The sequence below is a fragment of the Drosophila suzukii genome, chromosome 3 (genome assembly GCF_043229965.1).
Source record: "Drosophila suzukii chromosome 3, CBGP_Dsuzu_IsoJpt1.0, whole genome shotgun sequence".
NCBI classification, from domain to species: Eukaryota; Metazoa; Arthropoda; class Insecta; order Diptera; family Drosophilidae; genus Drosophila; species Drosophila suzukii.
Genome location: NC_092082.1, coordinates 88,645,118 through 88,665,035, shown reverse-complemented (window position 1 = coordinate 88,665,035; position 19,918 = coordinate 88,645,118). Strand labels below are relative to the sequence as shown.

Sequence of the window (19,918 nt, the reverse complement as noted above, 5' to 3'; positions counted from 1 at the left end):
ATATTTAAAAACTTGTTCATACTATAATTCAGTACGATAAACATTGGGAATTCCCAATTGTGGGTTATTTTTCAGATATATTTTGAAGTAGATATGATAAGAGATCTGTTAAAGTAGGTACATATACAGATCAATCATTCTTCTGCAAAGAAAATATCAGTTCTATAAATATTACTTTCAAGTGGGTACCATTATATCATCCATTAAAGAAACTACAAGATAATAACCGAATCACTAACAGTACCACAAGAAACACGACTTACCCACAACTCTAATTTGAATATATCTTAAGCCCTACGATCCTAACTCTAATCAAAATCCTCACACAGCTCCCGCCGTCGAGGCCATTGAAATCCATCGGGACAAGCCCAGTGTGCTGATCACCTCGCCCGGTTCGCCGGACATCCACACGAGTGTTTCCGGACCGGGTTCGGTAGCAGGATCGGGTTCCGGCTCAGGATCTGGATCTGGACTCCGGCAACGTGGCGGCGTCGGGCAGACGCAGCGCCTGGGACCAAGCCACAGTACCCACAGCCACAGCAGCAGCGGGAGTGGCAGCGGCAGCGGCAGCAGCACCAGCAGCGTCCACGCCCCCGCCTCCGCCCACGGCCCCACCCACGCGTCCGCTTCCGGTTCCGCCCCTGGCGGCCTGCACGGCACAACGACGGCGGGCCACCATCACCACCCGCACCACTACCACCCGCACCAGCATCCGCATCCGCATCAGCATCCGCACCAGGGTCCGCCCGCCGCCCACCTGCAAGGCCACGGGGTGGGCGGTGGCATCGGCATGGGCAGCGGCTCCGGCACCACCACACAGCACATCCCCATCGAGGGGCGGCTGCAGCTGAAGCTCGGCTACGACCAGAACACCCTGCAGCTGATCGTGACCCTGGTCTGCGCCACCGGTCTCTCCCTGCGCCAGAGCGGAGCGGGCCGAAATCCCTATGCTAAAGTGAGTAGATCAGTAGGAACTGAAAATTTATTATAACCAATCTTTAATCAGAAGAACCCAAAATCATACCATAAATTAAAAACTTTACTATTAAATATGTTTAAAATTGTTTTAAAAAGATCAAAGGAGTCATGCTAAATATTACTAAGGTTTTTTGATACGTGATTAATGTTATTTTTTAGATTTCTTTAAATTTGGAGGTTCTATTTCTACCCAAAAATATTTCTATGCAAAAGACCATTACTAATTAATTACGATATAACAAAGTAATGGTAATATACTTGCAAATATTGTTTGGTACAACAGTTGCGTTTTAAAAATGATTTCAATAATCTTAAAAGATAAAATACGCTTGGAAAGCACTTAAGTTCTTAGGAAATATAACCTAAAATAACATTTGAGGCAATTTAATCCCTAGGATAATATTCAGATGATTTTTCCAACAAACATGGTAGGTTTGAATTCCTTAAAAGCAGGGTATCATGAATTATTAGGCTATATAAATATTTCCGTAAAGAACTTAGTATATTTTCTATTTAATATAAATGCATGATAATTTGATTTTTACAGGTGTTCCTTCTGCCCGATCGGAGCCACAAATCCAAGCGGCGAACCAAGACGGTGGGCACCACCTGCGAACCCCGATGGGGCCAGACCTTTGTCTACTCCGGTCTGAGACGCTGCGACCTCAATGGCCGACTGCTCGAGGTGGGTTTGCTCACATCAATACCTTTCCATCTGCCGAATGCATTCATCTGGTCCATCTCCAAAGGTGACGCTGTGGGACTATGTGCGGTATGGGGCCAACGACTTCATCGGCGAGGTGGTCATCGATCTGGCGCACCACATCCTGGACGACGAGGCCGAGTGGTATCAGCTGCAGCCCCACCAGGACACCTCCTATCTCGTATGTGTGGGCCGTGGCTCTTTAAGTTCGTTCATTTGGTTACCATTTTGCGTTCGTTCGTTTCCGTTTCCTGGTTGTTGAATAGGTGTTGGTAAACACTTGAAAACGATGGAAACACACAGAGTTCAGAGTTTCAGACCCGCGAACGAAGGTTTGGCGAGTGAAAAACTTAACACAAATCTGGCTAAGAGAAGAATGGAAAATGTTATCGTTTAATTATGTTTTCTTTTATTGGTTTCGTAAAGCTCGATGTTTAGGCTGTTTTGGTTTTCACTTTCAGAAATTTAAAATTATTATATTTAAGTATAACTAAATGAAAGTGAAGGCCAAAACAGACCTGGTAATGTCCTTTACCCACCCTCCACCCCCGCAGCAGCTGCCCGGTTTGAAAACAAAATTATTAACTCCAGCATTGTCATAATCTGTTTATTTTTTTCGTTGGTTTTTTGTCCTGCACCCGCCAATACATCACCACCCAAAAAAAAAAATACCATCCACCATTACCAACACCAATAACCATACAAAATTGCGACGCTAAATTTATGACAACAACCAAACAACAACCAAACAACAACCATGCAACAACCATACAACAATCATACAACAACCATATAACAACCAACAACGAAAACAGTTACGTGACGAGGGCAGCGATGTGGACGGCCTGATACTGACACCGACAGATCATTTATCACCGCCGAGCACCATGTCGCGTCTGAGCGACTCGGACACCACGTCCGACTGCGACATCGATGGAATGACTCCGGGGGCCAGCATCTCGTCGATGGGCAGCTCAGCGAGTCCGCCGCCCCTGCTAGAGGTAACAGTCACCACCAACAACTTCAATCAAAAACCAACTCTAACAACTATAACAACTTTAACAACAACAACATCAACAACAGCCTGAGCTACAATATCAGAGCCACATTACACTGAACCAACCAATCACAAAACCGAAATTGAATTTATTATTTCGTACATACATATGTATATAGTACACACGGAGAAAATGGGAGGGATTTCACATCCGAAGCCAAAACAACTGACAGCAACAAGAGTGAGGACACCAGAGACACTCACACGCGCATACATTAGACTTCAATCGCAGCTTGCCAATTCCAGTGGCACTCAGACCCCCACACAGATACATACATACAAGCGAGCATTTCCGCCCACTGTGCCACCCACACTCACTCACACACACATGCTCACATTTGATGCGAAAAAAACTATACTGTCTGTATACTCTTGCTTAGGAAATAGTTATGATAGGTAGTATATGAAGTTAATAATATAAAGAATCTATACTATATCTAGGTATAGAACATAGAAATGATATGATTAGACCCTTTAATTTCAATTTAATTGTACCAGTAGCTAATAAAACTATAGGTAATACAATATATAGTGTAAAATCTTTCACAACTTTAAACTTATTTCTGATCATAATTAAAAGGAAATTATCAGGATAATACTAGATCTTCCAAGTTATACTTATTGAGTCCTTATAAAAGCAAGAGTATACATTCGTTGGTGCTTTGCATAGTGTGCTTACTTGGGTTCCTATAGTTTGTTATCTCTCTCTCTCTCAATGTGTGTGTGTTTTTTTTCTAACTGTAACTCACATATCACATGCCATGAGCAGCATCAGCAATAGCATCACCATCAGCAACCCAACGAGTTGCCCATCATCAGCATCAGCACAGCAATCGCAAACAAAAAGAATAACCATACCATGTGCTCTATGAGAGAGGACTCCATTGCGGTTCCAGTTCCTGTTCCTGTCAGTTATCAGTTCTCAGTTCGCATGCCACAGCACACAAGAACACTATACAAGAACCCCTATACCAAAGCACACATATTCCAACTGATTCATGGTCAGGGACAGAATCGGACTGATGCCGACTGTTCATGTTTTTGGCCAAGATACAAGACATGACACCACCCAGCAATTGTACAAAGTATTTTCGTTATCATGATGTTTTGAGTTCGTTTGAAACTTTTATTCAACTAATTGGTGTCGTTGTTTGGTTGTGCGTGTGTTAAATTTTTCTCTCTCTCTATCTCTCGAACTACTGCCTCTATCTCTTCGAAGTCTAAACTGTCGTTCTACTAACTCTCTCTGTACTAAAAATCTTAAGCCTAAAACCAAGCCCGACTTGGTCGCGTCTTTTCAGCTAACTAACGATAACTATTGCATTTAAGATGGAAATAAATCTAGTCTAAGTCTCATAAGCCGAATGTTATAAGTTAAGAATCCGTGTAAACCTAAACTTGAGAACACATACTGTCTCCCAACAAACTATCTCTCTCTGTCATAAGATCCACGATCGAACAGCCATTGAAGAGCACTCGAATACTTGAAAACTTGAAAACCGCTTTGCATGCCGTTGTAGAGAACCGCTTTTGCCCATCTATCCATCACTTAGCACCTGCGAATTGCCCGTCCTGCTTTCCTTGTGGCTTCTTCACCTTGTAGCTTTAAGTGTGTAGCGTTGCGTATACTTGATGTGCGTTGAGTTAATCGAACACAGACCCCCAAAAGAGACACCCCCAAAAAAAGAAAACCCAGAGACACTCCCACACAAACACAATGTAAGAGGCCAATATTTAATATTCCACACATTTAAACCGCATCACACTGTGCTCCAGACTCTCTCCATTCATTTTGATCATATGTAAATTTCTCTATTGTCTACTCCTTCTTTTTCTCTCGATTCTAACCCCTCACTGAAATCCAACCCAAAACCAACCACTCCCCACCACCCTGTTGGAAACCCTTTCGTCCCGATCCACTCCGAATCCAGCTCGATCTAAACGAGCGTCGGTCCCGACGAGACATGTCGCCCCAGGGCCGCAAACGGGTGGCCGGGATGGTGGCCCGCGACTACCGCACTGTATCTGGCATTGGACAAAGTTACCACAATCAGGTTTGCACCCAAGCTAAATTAACGAACCACCTAAAAAAATGGCCACAAAGAAGGCAAACAAACAGAACAGTACAGACAACGAAAACACTTCAGAATTATAGATTTTAACATCTTGGGGGTAGAAACATCAGCAGTTAAGAGAGGTTTATCTTTAACTACGATCTATACCTTTCGTTAGTTTTCCCCCATAAGAGATAACTTCCAAACATCTTCTAAGATACTCTTTCTTATAGAGCTTATAGAATTCTAGGGTCATATCACTGACTCACCCGATAATCAGTCCAAAACATATCTTGACCATCCTCAAACCCACAAGTATAGCTAGTTTAGTTAGACCAAACAACCACTGCCAACTTACTGCACTTTCACTTCAGAGTTTATGCTAATCTTTTACTTAACCCAACTAACCGATTAACCCACTAATAATCTAACAAGTCGCGAGCGGCTCTAAATGTATTTTGATTGATTTCGTTTCGAAAGTGTATTCTTATTCAATTTGAATGGCTCTCTATCTATTGCTCTCTTAACTATTAACTCTTAACTCAGTACCTACGTTTAACCATATATGAACTTACCTGTATTAATGTTCCAGTAGAAGTTGCAGTAACAGTTAACCAATGACACGAAACACTCCCAGACACAAAAAACCAAGCACTCAGAACCACTCAGATCCACCCAGAATCACTCACATGTCTAGCTTATAAGCTCTGATCCGAATGTTTGTCAGCATCCCTGTGGGGATCATGGAGCTTCGTGTCCAAAGGGTGCACCACTAAACCACACTCTACTTTCCATGCAACCACCACATGCTGTGCACCACCTGCAGGCCTCTGCCACCGGCTACTATCGTCGCGGAGGTGGTAATGGTATCGGCTCATCCATCGGTCCCGGTGGCATGAGCCTCAGCCAGCGGAGCCATTCGGCGGCACCCAGCGACGGTTACCACAGCAGCGGAGTAGGAGGCGGTGTGGGCGGAGTGCCCTCCGGCGGATCCGCCTACGGCTATCGGAGCACCAGTCCCCGAAGGGGATCCCTCTCGCCACCCGACGACCGCTACATAGACTATCCAGTGCTTCCAGTTCACGGCTCGCCCAACGCCCCATCGGTCTACCAGGGACCGGGTGGTGCGTCCTCCGCGGCGGCGGCTGCCTCGCAGCAGCAGCGATTCCAGTCGCGATCGGCCACAGCCACGCCCACGGGATCCCCCAAGAAGAGGCAACTGCCACAGGTAACCATTGCGGAGTGATTTAAGACCAAGAGAGAAAATATGTAATTAGGGTTATATTAGCTCCTGTAAGAGTACACCGAAATACATTTATGTTATGAAGCTGTGATTTGTTTATAACGTTAGCCACCTGTTCCTGAAGAACTCGCGGCTTTTATATTATTGCTTTATGTAACTGCAGTTCATTTAAAGTGTTAATCCTCTGGAGTATTCCGTATTTTAGACTTTGAAATATGGATTAGTTAAGGAAATCTGCAGATTCCTAATCAAGATTTTTCTGCCACAGGTGCCGCAGACCTCTCGCAGTGCCATGCTGCGGGACCGCCTAGGGCAGGACTTCGACGAGCGGTTGGCCTCCGGTGGTCGCTTTGGACGGCACCGCACACGGCAGCCGCACCACCAGGCCACGTACCGCAGCACCGGGATGGGCGGCTGGGAGCGGCACTACACGGGACTGTCGGACAGCGACCTGCACTCGATGGACGCCCGGATGCGACCGCGACACTCGCTGTCGCCGGACAAGGACTTCATGGGCGAGTTCGGCGACTCGGACATGGAGTCGGTGGTCAGCGTGACCTCCAGCGCCTTCTCCACGCAGTCGGAGCGACCGCGCACCTCGCGCGGACTCAGGTAAGTGGCCGGCGGGCTGAGGAGAGGATGAAGGAGGAGGAAGGAGTGCCAGTCGAAGGCCGAAGCCATTAGCCATTACTTTATAGCCAAATAAGCAAAGCTACGCTGCCAAAATTACGCTGAAAATCCGCTCTGGGCCACACGCCAATTGGTCTACCTACACATTTACTTTCTGAGTAGTAGCTGCGAGCAAAATCCAAAATTACCCTGAATTAGGCTCTAAATTAGACTCAGAATCGGCGCGCTTACCGCCCAACTTTCTCTTTGACACACACACACACAGTATCTCGCTCACACAGATACACCAACACCAACTTGAAACGCACACTGAAACCAACGAAAAACGATAGCGAAAACATAAAGTTTCTTTTCTGCATTTACTTTTTGCGTTTGCCAAACCAACCGACAAAACCAAACCGCTCAAAATAAAAATCAAATCTCTATGATAAATCTCAACAACAATCAACAACGCCGCTCTCGTCGCGCGTACTCTCTTTGTGTTTGTGTTTCAATGCTTCTCTCGCGTGCTGTGCTCACCACACGCTTACACGCCAACCACTCACCACTCACCACGAAACTCAACAACAACAACCACCACAACTCACCACGAAAAACGAAACCACACACCACTACTCACCTCGAACCAAACGCTGACTTCGGACGTTGTTCGTTCTCTTCCCCTCGAATGTGCCTTGTTAAATGTTCCAATCCACCACACACTCGAAACTCACCACACACGACGAGCGCTGTCTTTTTGAAAAATCACGCTCATTGGAAATGGTATTCGATGGGTTTAAAAAAAAACATATTCGATTCTTCCCCACACTTTGCATGCCCCGTAACCAAAATGTTTTCACCACAAAACCCACCACCGCTGCCAACCGTTACCACCCGATACCACCCGTTACCGTTGCCCGCAATAACCGTTAGCTTCCCGCGCAACTGGCGCAACCTTTTTGGCGTCCGCAACAGTTTCCTCAGCGGATCAGGAGGCGAACCCATCACTGGACTCCGGCTGCACCACTCGGAGCCTGGAAGGGCCAACACCATCGAAGTGGATGACTGTGACTATCTGCCGGTGGGCGGTGCCCAGCAGTTGGTGTTGCTGGAGCAGCTGGAGCAACTGCAGCAGCTGGCTGCTCTGGCGGCTGCCGACTCACCGCCCATTTCCGCCGGGCTTGGAATGCCACTAGCACCACCACCACTAGCACCACATCAGGTTCTCGTGACCGATGCCAACAGTGGCCAGCTGGTGGAGCAGTTCTTCGTGGAGCCCGGCACCATGGCCGAGGAGATGATGGAGTCACTCGATCCACTCGATCCCCATGCGCATCTGCATCCACTCCATTCCGCCTTCTACTCGCCATCGCCCCATTTGCCATTCGACATCGACATCGACATCTATCCACCACGACGGTCCAACGGACAGAAACCGAACGTACAAGCCGCTACCGCCGCTGCCTATCCGCTGCCGCTGCTGCCGAGCTTTGAGCAATTCAAGCGCATTACCACGCCCATCACGAATCTCTTCCGCAGCTCCTCGCCCTCGGGCCTCCATGGCCACGCCCATGCCCACGACCACGCCTCCACGACGCCCAGTTCGCTGGTGGGCTATGTGCGAGATCACCAGGACAAGAGCTGCAGCCACTGCCAGAATGGAAGTCAGCCGGTGGTGCTGTCGACGCACCACACTTTGCACTTGACCACCGCCGGTTTGGCGATTGGCGCTTGCCAGGATCCCTGCTGTCTGGCGGATGCCCATCCGCATCCGCAGCACCAGCCCATGGGCTATCCCATGGGTGAGCCACCCTCCGCAGATCCGGCGATGTGCGGCGAGTGTGTGGATCAGCACTTTTTGGGCGGGATGACGGGACCGCAAATGAATCTGGGCGTGGTGCCAACCTACCATGTGCACACCCCAACCCCAAATGCCCATCGTCGGGCCAGGGGTCAAATGGCCACGCCTGCACCACCGCCCACTCAATCGGTGCTTAGACTATCACGACAGCTAAGTGAAGACGCCTTGGTGGCCGCCGTACCCATTTCGGAGGCCAAGGCGCAGCCCACTTCAATCCTAAAGAAACCGAAGCTGGAGCGCAGACGACTCTTTCACGAGGGTCAGTCGAGGTCGCTGGACTACGATGATCTGCACACGAAGAGCTGGGGTCGCCGACGCATTCGCTACGAGGACGAGGTGATGCCCTCGTCGGCGGACTATCCCTATCCGCATCCCAATCCCTATGCCAACCACTCACCAACCACGGCGGCCATGTCGCGTCGCTATGGTTCGGAGACCAATATCCGGCAGTCGTACATGGGGGCCAATGTGGATGCCAACAATCCGTTGAGTCACTCGCATTTCCTGGTCACGGATGACAAGATAGTGACCATTACCTATGACTCGGATGTGGGCTGGACGCGGCGGGGCGTGGCTCCATCCCTGTTTCGAGGGGCGCACCGCCAGCGGGGATTGGCGGATGCCAGGCATCATATGTCGCTGGACCTGCAGCGCACCAGCCAGCAGAAGTTGTACGGACCGGCGGCTCCTTACCTCAAACGCCGAAGGAATCTGCCGCATCCACCAAGTGCGCAGAATGCCCACAACTTTTCACCAATGGAGCCGGGTTCGGAAATGGGAATGGAACAGGGCAACGGAATGGGCAGCGGTGGTGCACACAACACTACCGGTACCAGTACACACAATAGCAACCACCACACCACCAACCACCACAATAGCCAAGCGAGTAGTGTTAGTGTTAGCCAAAGTCACAATCAACAATCTCAACAACAACAACAACAACAATCAGTTAGGCAAAAAGGGAAAGAAGGCACCACCGCCAATAGCGGATCGATGATGGCATCGGAGCAGCTGACGAAATCTAGTAGTGGGAGCGGTGGTGCAACATCTGCTGCCGCTGCTGGGCATCTTGTCGTCGGTGGTACTAATGCTAATAATGCTTCTTCTTCCTCTTTTGCAAATCCCCAACCACCACCACAACAACAACAACTACTACAACAACAACTTCATGGATCACCCAACAATATCAACAACAATATTAAACGTGCCCCATCATCAACACCACAACAACAACCAAACACAAACACCAACAATGACGCCAACAACCTGACGCTTGACCCCACACAACAACAACAACCACAACTACCACCCTCACAACAACAACAACCACCAAATACATGCACAAATCTTATCACAAATACAACAACAACATTAACAACAACAACCACAACATCGTCGAATGCAACGAATGCGGCGACAACGACAACCGCAACAACAACAACAACTGCGACAACAACAAATGCTACAACAACTGCCACAAATCCAACAACAACGAATAACACGAACGAACCAAACGCAACAACAACAACAACAACGAACGCTAACGCTGATGCGGATGCGGACGCGGATGCTCCGCTGGACGCTATCGACTGGGATGCAATCGATGCGATGCTGGATGATGATTTCAGCGAGTATGACAAGGACAAGAACGGAGCCGACGATCCTGGCGCCTCCAAGTCAGCGGAGGGCGGTGGTGCCGAAGATAAAGTCGGTGAGTAGTTGAAGAATTATGGGATACCACCTTATAGTTTATAAACAACACCAACCAAAAGATCACTTCGTTAAGACCTGAGTCAAGATTTTAGTACGGATAGTAAACTTTTATTTTTGTAAACTTTCAATACAACTTTATCTTTAACACCCAACACAAACATTTTATTGGAAATACCAAAGGATAAATGGATAATTCTTTAGTTCTCATTAAAAAAGTGTATATCGTACAACAGAAATGCAACTACCTATTAACATAACTTTGACAACACTTCGTATTCCTAACTTTGTATCCCATTTCTAATATATCTAATGCATTCCCACAGATGGCAGCCTCTCGGACACCGGAAACGACCGGAAGAAGGGCGGCGGCGTCGACCAGGAGCGGTCCCCCAAGGGGGGCAGCGGCATGGGCAAGAAGTCCAACTCCACCTCGCAGCTCTCGGCCACAGGTAGGGTGACTTTGTTCCGTTCTCTGTTTGCGCTCGTTTACCGTTCTCGTTCCGTTGCCTTGTGTTGCTCAGTCAGCCAGTCAATCAACCAATCAATCAGTCAGTTGATCATTTGCTCAGTTGACCAGTTATTCGCATCATCGTAGGCTCAGTCCGGAAATTTGAAGGCCGGCAGGAGCAACCATCTTTCGTCTCTTATTTTTGCTTTGCCATTTGATGAAAAACTAACCACTAACCAATCCATTATCATAACCATAAGCCATAGCCAAGCTAACCAAACTAACCGATATATATATAGTACAAATAAGAAAACTAAAACTGTGTAAAATGCCATACTCGAAGGTCGTAAAAGACGTATGGGCTTTGGAAAGAAGGGTAAGAACTCGTTCACGGTGCACCGCAGCGAAGAAGTGCTGCCCGGCGATATAACGCGGGAACTGCGAAGCGGTGGCGGTGGCGGATTGGGCGTTAGCCTCGGCGGTGCCGGTGGTGCCAGTGGCGCCGGTGGCTCAGGCGGCGCCGGCGGGGGCGGCCTGTCCCGCGGCTCGTCCTCGGAGGCGGACGCCATCGAGCAGTTCTTCGGCGATGGCGCCGGCGGGGAAAGGTGCGCACAAGTCCAACTTTCTATTCCAAAACTATCTTCTCTCTCTCTACTGTACTCTACTCTATACTCTACTCTAAAACTACTACTCTACTCTACTATGCTATGCTATCAGTTCTTTTTCGGTTGATTATCGTTTAGTGACTTTCTTTTTGGTTTTGAGTTGCCTTTTGGAGGAGGATAAAAAAATCAAAATCTATGAAAACTGTTAAAAGCCAGTTAGGCTGTCGATTGAGATGATAAACATTAGTCGGCCCAGAAACGCAACAGTAACAGCAACAGTAAAGTAACAGTACAATATCGGTAACAGAAACCCCTCCCGAAAACAAATCCCACGCTCAGCACATAAGGATGTTGGTCCTTCAATCCCTAGCTTTTCATCCACTCTGCTCTCTGACTTTTCGCGCGCGCTTTTTGCCAAAGCTTCAGCCAAAGCTCTATCTCTCTATATCCTTTTTCGCAGGCATGACCAACTGTAACTTGAAAACGTACCCGCCTTTCCCCCCGTTAACTTGATTTATTATTTCCGACCTCCTTTAAAACGCAGGCGCAGCAAACAAACCAGAAAAAATAAAATCAAGAACCAGAACCAGAACAACCCAACTAAACCAAACCAAAAACCAACAAACAATCCAAAGTCGATACGTATTTTTAGGCTTACAGGGGGAATCCCAATGCCCCCTAATAACGAAGCGGAGCACACCGAAAGCTTTGCCCATCCGCAGTTTTCCCGGAAAATGCGATGACACTGGGCAAAGCTTTCGACTGTGCCACACGCGGCACACACTTTTCGCACCCACTGTGCGTCGGTGTGGATGCGCCCGCATTTGCATTTTACTTTCGTAGCAGCATATACTTACTATACTACTATTACTAACCAAACCAAAACCGTACCGATTGCTAATGCCATCTTTTGTATAACCAAGCCACACAACATTTATTCCTAGCGTTCTGTTCGATTTGCATGCATTGAGTTAAGCCAACCTACTTACCTACTTATATACTCTCGTTACCACTCTCGTACTCTCGACATACCAAGCTACTACCAATCTCTTGCAGCCTCAATCTATAAGTTATCGCCATAGCTAAAGCTTGTGATTCGGCTTCAGCTAGGGCTTTTTATTCGTAGCGGTAAGAGTGAACCAGCATTGAGATCAAGATCCCCACCACCACGGAGTTTATCTTATCCACATCCACACACATCCCGATTTTATCTTCGATCCGGTCCCGATTTTATCCGGGGATCGGTCTTGAGGTCTTCGAATGCCCGTCAGCGAACTAATGTTTATCATCTGCCTCCCGCAAGATTCTCCTTCAGTTCGATTATGTTTTGCGCAATTACGATTCGGATAACTAAGTATATGTATACAGGGAGCTCTGTTACAGAAAGCCAGCAGACATCCAACTACAACAACTACAACAGCCACTACAACAATCAACACACCACAAGAACAACAAGTAGCAACAACTATAGCTGCATTATCAACAACTACAACAACCAGACTTCTCATCTGAAAAATTGGCCAAACTAGACAGCAAACAAAATTCGCATTGCACACGATGTAGTGGAGAAAAAAGTGCAGTATATATATATCACAAGCAAGCTTCAAAAGTAACACTATATAAAAATACTAGAATTAAAATACACAACCAGACGGGTTGAGTCTTTCTAGTGATATAACGCAATAATTGTTTTCATTTACGCCACTAGTTTTGATGATTTCTCGCTGATATATAAATATATATATACATATAATGTGTTCTCTATGATCTGTGTTCTTATGGTTATTCAGTTCTCGCTTGATTTCGCCCTAAGTTTGTATTTCGATTTCTGTTAACGACTCTACTCTGTCTTGTTCCCGCTCCTTGGGGTTCCCAAAACTTGGATTTCGCTCTTCGAGATTTGCGGTTTCCCAGAGCCCAACGTCGAGAATCCAGAGGGCAGCGTTGCAATCTCATCGTCGGTCAAAATTTCCAAAATTTTGTTGTACAGAATATTATTAAAAACTTAATTCACAAAAGAAATGCAGATATCTCTAGATATATCGAAATGTATATAAGTTTTTGTCTAGGGATCTCTGCATAGTCCCATATGGTATATGATAGGATCATCTAAAGATCACACACCCCCCAACCTCTGTATATACGCGCACACACACACATCTGTATAAATATGTATTGTTGTCTCCGGCAGAACAAGAGCAATACCAGGCACAGTTCGCAATACCAGGCAGCTCGACCAGTTCCGCTGGTCACCACCATATCACACTACCACCACCACATCCATACCACCAGCGGCAGTCGCGCGGCTCGGCGGGCAGCATCCAGCGGTCGGTGGAGGTGCCGCCGGTGCCTCCGGTGACCCGTTACAGTGCCGGCAGCATTCACTCGATCACTAGCTCCGAGGGCTCATCGTAAGTCTCCCGATCGCATCCGCCTGGCCAGTTTTTGGCCCTAGCAAGTAAACTACCTTTCCGGCTGAAGGATCTCTGTCTTGCCTGCTTCTGTCTCTGTTTCTCTGTCACTGTATCTCTGAATCTCTGACTCTCTGTCTCTATTCTCTCACTCTCCGACTGTCCGACTCAATCTAAAACACTATCTCCATTGGCTTTTGTATATGGTAATCTTTGTGGCGATCCCATCACCAACTTTCCCCTTAAAAAACTATTTCATCCTGCAACTTTCTCTCTTTCTCTTTAATCGATGTCTGTGTGCGTGCGCCTTGTAAAACGAAATAAAAACCGCTGAAAACGAGCCTGCATTTGCGTACATTTTTTCTCTAAGTGTATTCCACTTTTCCTTCCTTGAGTTCCGTTTGATTCTTCGACTTGTTTGTGTATTTTTCTGTCATGTAATGTGTATAAATTGTGATTTTTTAACTTGATTTAAACTATGATTTCCAGCAAATATCTATAGTATATATATATATGTATATAAAAAGATAACCTCACCTTTCGATGTGTGTGTAAATGAAGGGATTAGTCTAAGACAATAAAAAAGAAAATTTGTAAAGCCGTAGATCGCTAAAGATCGCCCTCTAGAGAACCTGCTCTCTCTTCATCTAGATGACTTAGGACTCCGATCGTATATAGCATAGTACCTTCTCTGCACTTTTGATCCGCGAAACGAAAGACACTTGCATGCCACCATTGAACTGTGACTCCACTTGTCTCTCTCTCTCCTCCGCACCACCAGTATCACCTTCAGTACCGTACCACCACCCACCACCTCTCACCCAACCACACTGATCCATTTCAGACCACAAAACAGTTGCATTCGCAACCACCAACTGAAACTACAACATTTTACTGTCTTTCTACAACTCCCTGTGTATAAAAAGTTCTTTCTTTCTCAAAAATCAAATCCTTTCTTTGTGTAAATTACGTTACCTATTTTTAAAATGATCTTTAGATGAGAGATGATACAAGAAAAGGAATTCAAGCGATCCTGTACTAAAGTGCTTTCTTTAATGTACCCCCCGTCCAAAACCCCCGAACCTTGATCCCCCCACATATTTAGATTCTCCCCCTCGTTGCGCAATGATGGAGCCCTAAATGAGTTCGTGGATGGTTTGGGACCAGGACAACTGGTGGGTCGCCAAGTGCTGGGAGCTCCCTCGCTGGGCGACATCCAGCTATCGCTGTGCCATCAAAAAGGCTGTCTGGAGGTGGAGGTCATACGGGCCAGGGGCTTACAGGTATGTCAGGATATCGGATATCTGAAAAAACTCTTTAATCACTCCTTTAACTTATATTTCTCAGCAAAAAGCCCAATCAAAAATGCTGCCTGCTCCATATGTAAAGGTTTACTTGGTGTCGGGAAAACGCTGTGTGGACAAGATGAAGACCTCCTCGGCTCGACGAACCCTGGATCCACTGTACCAGCAGCAGTTGGTATTCAAACAGTCCTACACCGGTTGTATACTACAGGTGGGTCTCCTATATCTCCCCATATTTCACATACAATTAATCTATGTTACTTAACCCTAGATAACCGTTTGGGGCGATTATGGACGCATTGAGAAGAAGGTGTTTATGGGCGTGGCGCAGATAATGCTCGACGATCTGAATCTGTCGAATATCGTGATCGGCTGGTACAAACTCTTTGGCACCACCTCCCTGGTCAGTTGTCCCACTAATATAGGCTTAGGCTCTAGGCGCTCATCCATAGCCTCACTCGACTCACTAAAACTCTAGCTCTTAAAGAAACTGAAACTCGGCTAAAACTAAAACCAGAATCTTTCAAACTCAAGTCGTACAAGAAAAAAAGAAACAAAGAACAAACTAAAATAGATTCGCAAATCGCAAATTTGATAAAAACAAAAGAACACTTGCATATATTTATATAAACCTACACACACATAACATATATTTATATAGTATTTAGCTCAACGTTTTGTTCATAGCAAGTTACCAAGAACAAAAGTTGTACAACTTTGTAGAGTAATCAGTCGCAAAAATCCTGTAAAAAGAAATCCCAAACTAAAAACGATCAGTTTAAAGATCCAGCAAAATCAATTTGAAATTAAACCGATAATATAGTAAACATCAAAGCATTTGTTTTTAGTTAGCAATATATACATACGCACTCCTGTAAATGAAACGCTTCTTATATAATTCACGGAAAAACTCACACACTACACCTACACCTACACCCATGAGGCAAAGTAGAATGAAAATTCGCATTGTGTACTGAATCGTTGAATGGAAAGTTGAAAGTTGATCGAAAGCAAAAGCAAACCAATCAAAAACCAAACTGCAAAACCAAATTTAAACGAAACTAACCTTTCGCAAGTCACCATAAATCACCGTTACCGTTAAAGTTACCGTTACTTCAACGTAGTTTTCACATAGACTCGTATAATACTCATATAGGTATGTTTCTCTATCCCCAACTACCCAATCAAAAACCAAAAATTTAATAGAACCGAATCACACACAAAAACCGTTTTGCTTGGCATTTTCCTAGTGCATGCGTAGATAATTAATCAATTACCATTTTGAATCATTATAATTTATATACGATCCACAAGGCTTCTAAATGATTTTGATATAACATAGATTTTGTAAAACACCCCAACACCAACTGAATACATGAATACAAAATGGCAAATCCTGGCTAGCTATCAAACATACATATACTAAATAGCACTTTCCTAGGCCTAGCTCTCTTGTAAACCTTGTAAACAATAATGGCAAGTGCCTGTACCAACCAACTTTGAAACCACACCAGGGTCGTCCGATCGTTTGGGCCGGCGAATCAGTCATTCTGGAGGAGCCGGGCGAATAACAGTTTCCAACACTATCGACACCCAAACCAACAAACAACACTACAACAACGAAAACACTTTAAAGCACCCAAGCACAATTCAATTCAAGCGAACTCTAAACTGAACTGAATTCAGTAAGTGCACTAAACTTAAATACAATTTAAATATAATATATAAATTCAGGCTTACTCTCTAGTGCGCTATATTCAACCAGACATTCCGCCACTTTGCCATTTTACACTACTCAAAAGATATAAAATTCCAGATAAAACCCACTACTAACCCACTTTGCCCGTTTCGAAAAGAATTTACAAACACAACCACCCACCAGAAAATGGGTTTTTTAAACTAGCATGCTAATAAACCCCTATATCCTTGCAGTAACCATTCGCCCGTGCTGTCAGCCCGGCAGCCAAATAGCAAAGGACCAAAGGTTAGCCTGCAGCGGCGGATCCCAAGAAATAAGGCCGCCCGATCCTCATTCGGCAGGTTGCTGGCCTAAGCTAAGTCCACATCTGATCTGTTTTTTCTATTCTACGACGACGGAAGACTTGGAGGAACACAACAAACAAATTAAGAAAATGATATAAGAAATCAAAGAGAAATATCTAATTTTTATAAGTCATGAAAACAATTGCATTTAAACGAACCGAGAACCGAGAACACAAGCAGAGCAGTAAAATGATTAAACGTAACTACGGAATACAGATAAATGATAATTGTAAAGGCAGTCTATATATACATATACACCTATATAACGGATAACATTTGACAAAGGATACTTGTAAATTATGCATATTTAAAATAATTTTTATTATTACACACCTAAGATCACTATTATTTTCGTAATACGATTACTGCGATTATTATTACCTAAAACTATTATTGATAAAGAAAAACGAAACCAAAAAAATACAAAAAAAGAAGAAAACCAAGGAGAAGGTGGATAAAGTTCAAGTGCTAGTGTCAGTCATGCCTAAGCCTTAGCCTGAGCAGAGACGCAGAAGGATATAAATTGTTTATTGAATAAATAGCTAAATCTAAATCAGTAAAGGGAGTTATAGATTTTCAGAGAAGGGAGTTATTTAAGTATATATACATACATATATAAATCGATATATACATAAATATATTTTACCGTTTAAGCAAGCAAAGAACCACTAACACTTAAATAAGCCTAACTTACGATAAAACCGATAAAGTTAAAGCTTAAGATTAGGTAACTAAAATGGGAGATATGAGATATGTATTAATCGAACAAGAAGAACAAAAAAATATTTACCAAGCGAGAGAGACGAGCAAGTTTAACTTAATAATGCAAAATCTGAACTTAAGCTGTACATAGGATCCACACACGTTACATAACACACCACATCCGGTTAACCGATACCGATTACCGATTACCCACAACCGCTTCCCCGAGTTTAGGCTTTATAGCTATTGGTTAGCTCTGCGCCCCATCAAAAACTCGGCAGCCACCCCAAAATGTTCGAGTTTTTGACGTCGGCGATGAGGACATACACACACATACCTATTTGAGGCAGACAGTATCGTATAATTTAACTTAGAGCAAATGGAAAACTATCTCTCTATATGAATATACTATACCGCGATTTCTTGTTTTTTTTCAGTAGATCCCCTCGCTTCACTTTGTCGCGCTTTTAGAGTCGGTTTAGAATCCTTTTTGTCGCCTTGGTTCCAAGCAACATGCCTCGAAAAAACGCATCAAGTACCTTCAAGTTAATAGTGTGAGCTGTAAAAATCGTTACCTGCTTGCCAAAGATACACGTACATTAGCATAGATGGAAAATGGAAAATGGACAATGGAAAAGTGTAACGGAAAACCAAAAATAGTTTGCAATTTACTGCATGTTAATTTGAGATATTTTTGGCATTCTTTTGGGCAACATTTTGCAATGCATTCCTGGGGAGAGCAAACATATCACTGACCTGCGGACAGAGATGATGGATGGGAGAAGTTAACTTTTATACATAGGTCATAGGACATAGGTCAGAGGGCGGCGGGATAGCTACATATGATTATGATACGACACCTAGCTATTGTTCCTATCCAGTTGTTTAGTGCTCGTTCTTTATGCTTTCACTCATGGCTACGGATATTGAGTTGAACCTTTCCGTCCATTCATTCAGATACACACAGGTATACATAGACACAGTTGCAGTTACAGCTACAGATACAGATACAGATTGAGGTAAAGTTAAATAATATATATATTGACATGTGCATATCCATCCAAGCAGCAGCTTCCTATATCAGAACTAAACAACTAAGAGATACGTAAAGAAATGCCGAAACACAGGGAAAATGCATTCAAAATGTTGCTGCAAAATAATCACAAAATTATCACGCATCGAGCATTCGAATTTCGAAATATGAGGAGGATAACGCGCTTCAGATATTTGGGAAAAGTAAAACTACCAGCGAGGTTTCCAGCAACTAATTATACGATATATAAGTCAAAGGAACATACATTCAGATACATACATTATAGATAATCAGATTTGTAATCTCCGCTCTTCACGAACCTCATACGAACTTTTCTATGATAAAACTCTCTCTATCTCTACCTATATATTGTTTCCACTGCTCTCCTTCGGCAAACATTCAAAGATGCTTTGATTATTCAGCAAACCAGCAAAGAGGAAGAACAGAATTACTAAAAACCTCGGCGAGTTCGACGTTAAAAGGCCCTTCCCAAAAAGAATTGGCATCTTACAAAAATTGAGAAAAATTGCTGAAAAAGTTCCAAGATATTTCCACTTTGGAAGGGGCGTTTCTACCGTGCAGTCATAACAGAAATTCTTATTAGGATTCCTATAGAATTCGTTACATTTAAGTCACACCAAAGACAAAAAACATATAGAAAATGTTAATGAAGCAAATGATATATTATGGCAAGTTATTTCAATGGCAACCAATACAAGAAACAAAATGCTATTTACTAAGTTCAATTTGAATGACAGGCGACGTTAAAACACGATACACACGAAGATCAACAACACGAGAATATATCATTTATTGCAAATGTTGAACTAAATTGATTAAAAGGCGAAGGTCTGCGCTCTCGCTGGGCGCCCCGAACACCTTATATTGTATTTTAATATCTCGACAACAATCGAAGGTCGAGAAACGACAATAAACTGTGAAATGAATATGTAAAAACAAAATAAAAACACAAAAAACTAAAATTATACTAAAAATTGCGGAGAAGAGCATTATTAATATTGATGAACACAGAAACTTGAATTGTGTAAACCTAAAAACTAAAGAGAAAATTTAATGAAAAGCAACATTTAAAGAACAAAACAAAAGAAAATTCATTAAAAATTGTTTTCTAATAAAGCATAACCCTGAGTTTT

At 44.3% G+C, this 19,918-nt stretch overlaps 1 protein-coding gene across 24 annotated transcripts in view; it reads left to right on the top strand.

Moving 5' to 3' along the window:
- Nucleotides 1-19,907, top strand: part of Rim (Rab3 interacting molecule) — a 46,675-nt gene extending 26,768 nt beyond the window's left edge. For 4 of the 24 annotated variants that reach the window (XM_065866709.2, XM_065866720.2, XM_065866719.2 and 1 more), the window contains 9 exons: nucleotides 5,619-6,020; nucleotides 6,304-6,647; nucleotides 7,578-10,216; nucleotides 10,542-10,667; nucleotides 11,010-11,271; nucleotides 14,788-14,965; nucleotides 15,030-15,197; nucleotides 15,258-16,142; nucleotides 16,919-19,907. In XM_065866709.2, the coding sequence (XP_065722781.2) occupies nucleotides 5,619-6,020; nucleotides 6,304-6,647; nucleotides 7,578-10,216; nucleotides 10,542-10,667; nucleotides 11,010-11,271; nucleotides 14,788-14,965; nucleotides 15,030-15,197; nucleotides 15,258-15,464 (4,326 nt within the window). In that variant the 3' untranslated portion in view covers nucleotides 15,465-16,142; nucleotides 16,919-19,907. Of the gene's footprint in view, nucleotides 1-329; nucleotides 956-1,525; nucleotides 1,664-1,727; nucleotides 1,863-2,496; nucleotides 2,683-4,669; nucleotides 4,793-5,618; nucleotides 6,021-6,303; nucleotides 6,648-7,577; nucleotides 10,217-10,541; nucleotides 10,668-11,009; nucleotides 11,272-13,462; nucleotides 13,683-14,787; nucleotides 14,966-15,029; nucleotides 15,198-15,257; nucleotides 16,143-16,500; nucleotides 16,672-16,918 lie in introns of all 24 variants that reach the window. The other 20 variants (XM_065866699.2, XM_065866706.2, XM_065866705.2 and 17 more) reach the window with 13 other exon arrangements.
- The last annotated feature ends 11 nt before the right edge of the window (nucleotides 19,908-19,918 follow it).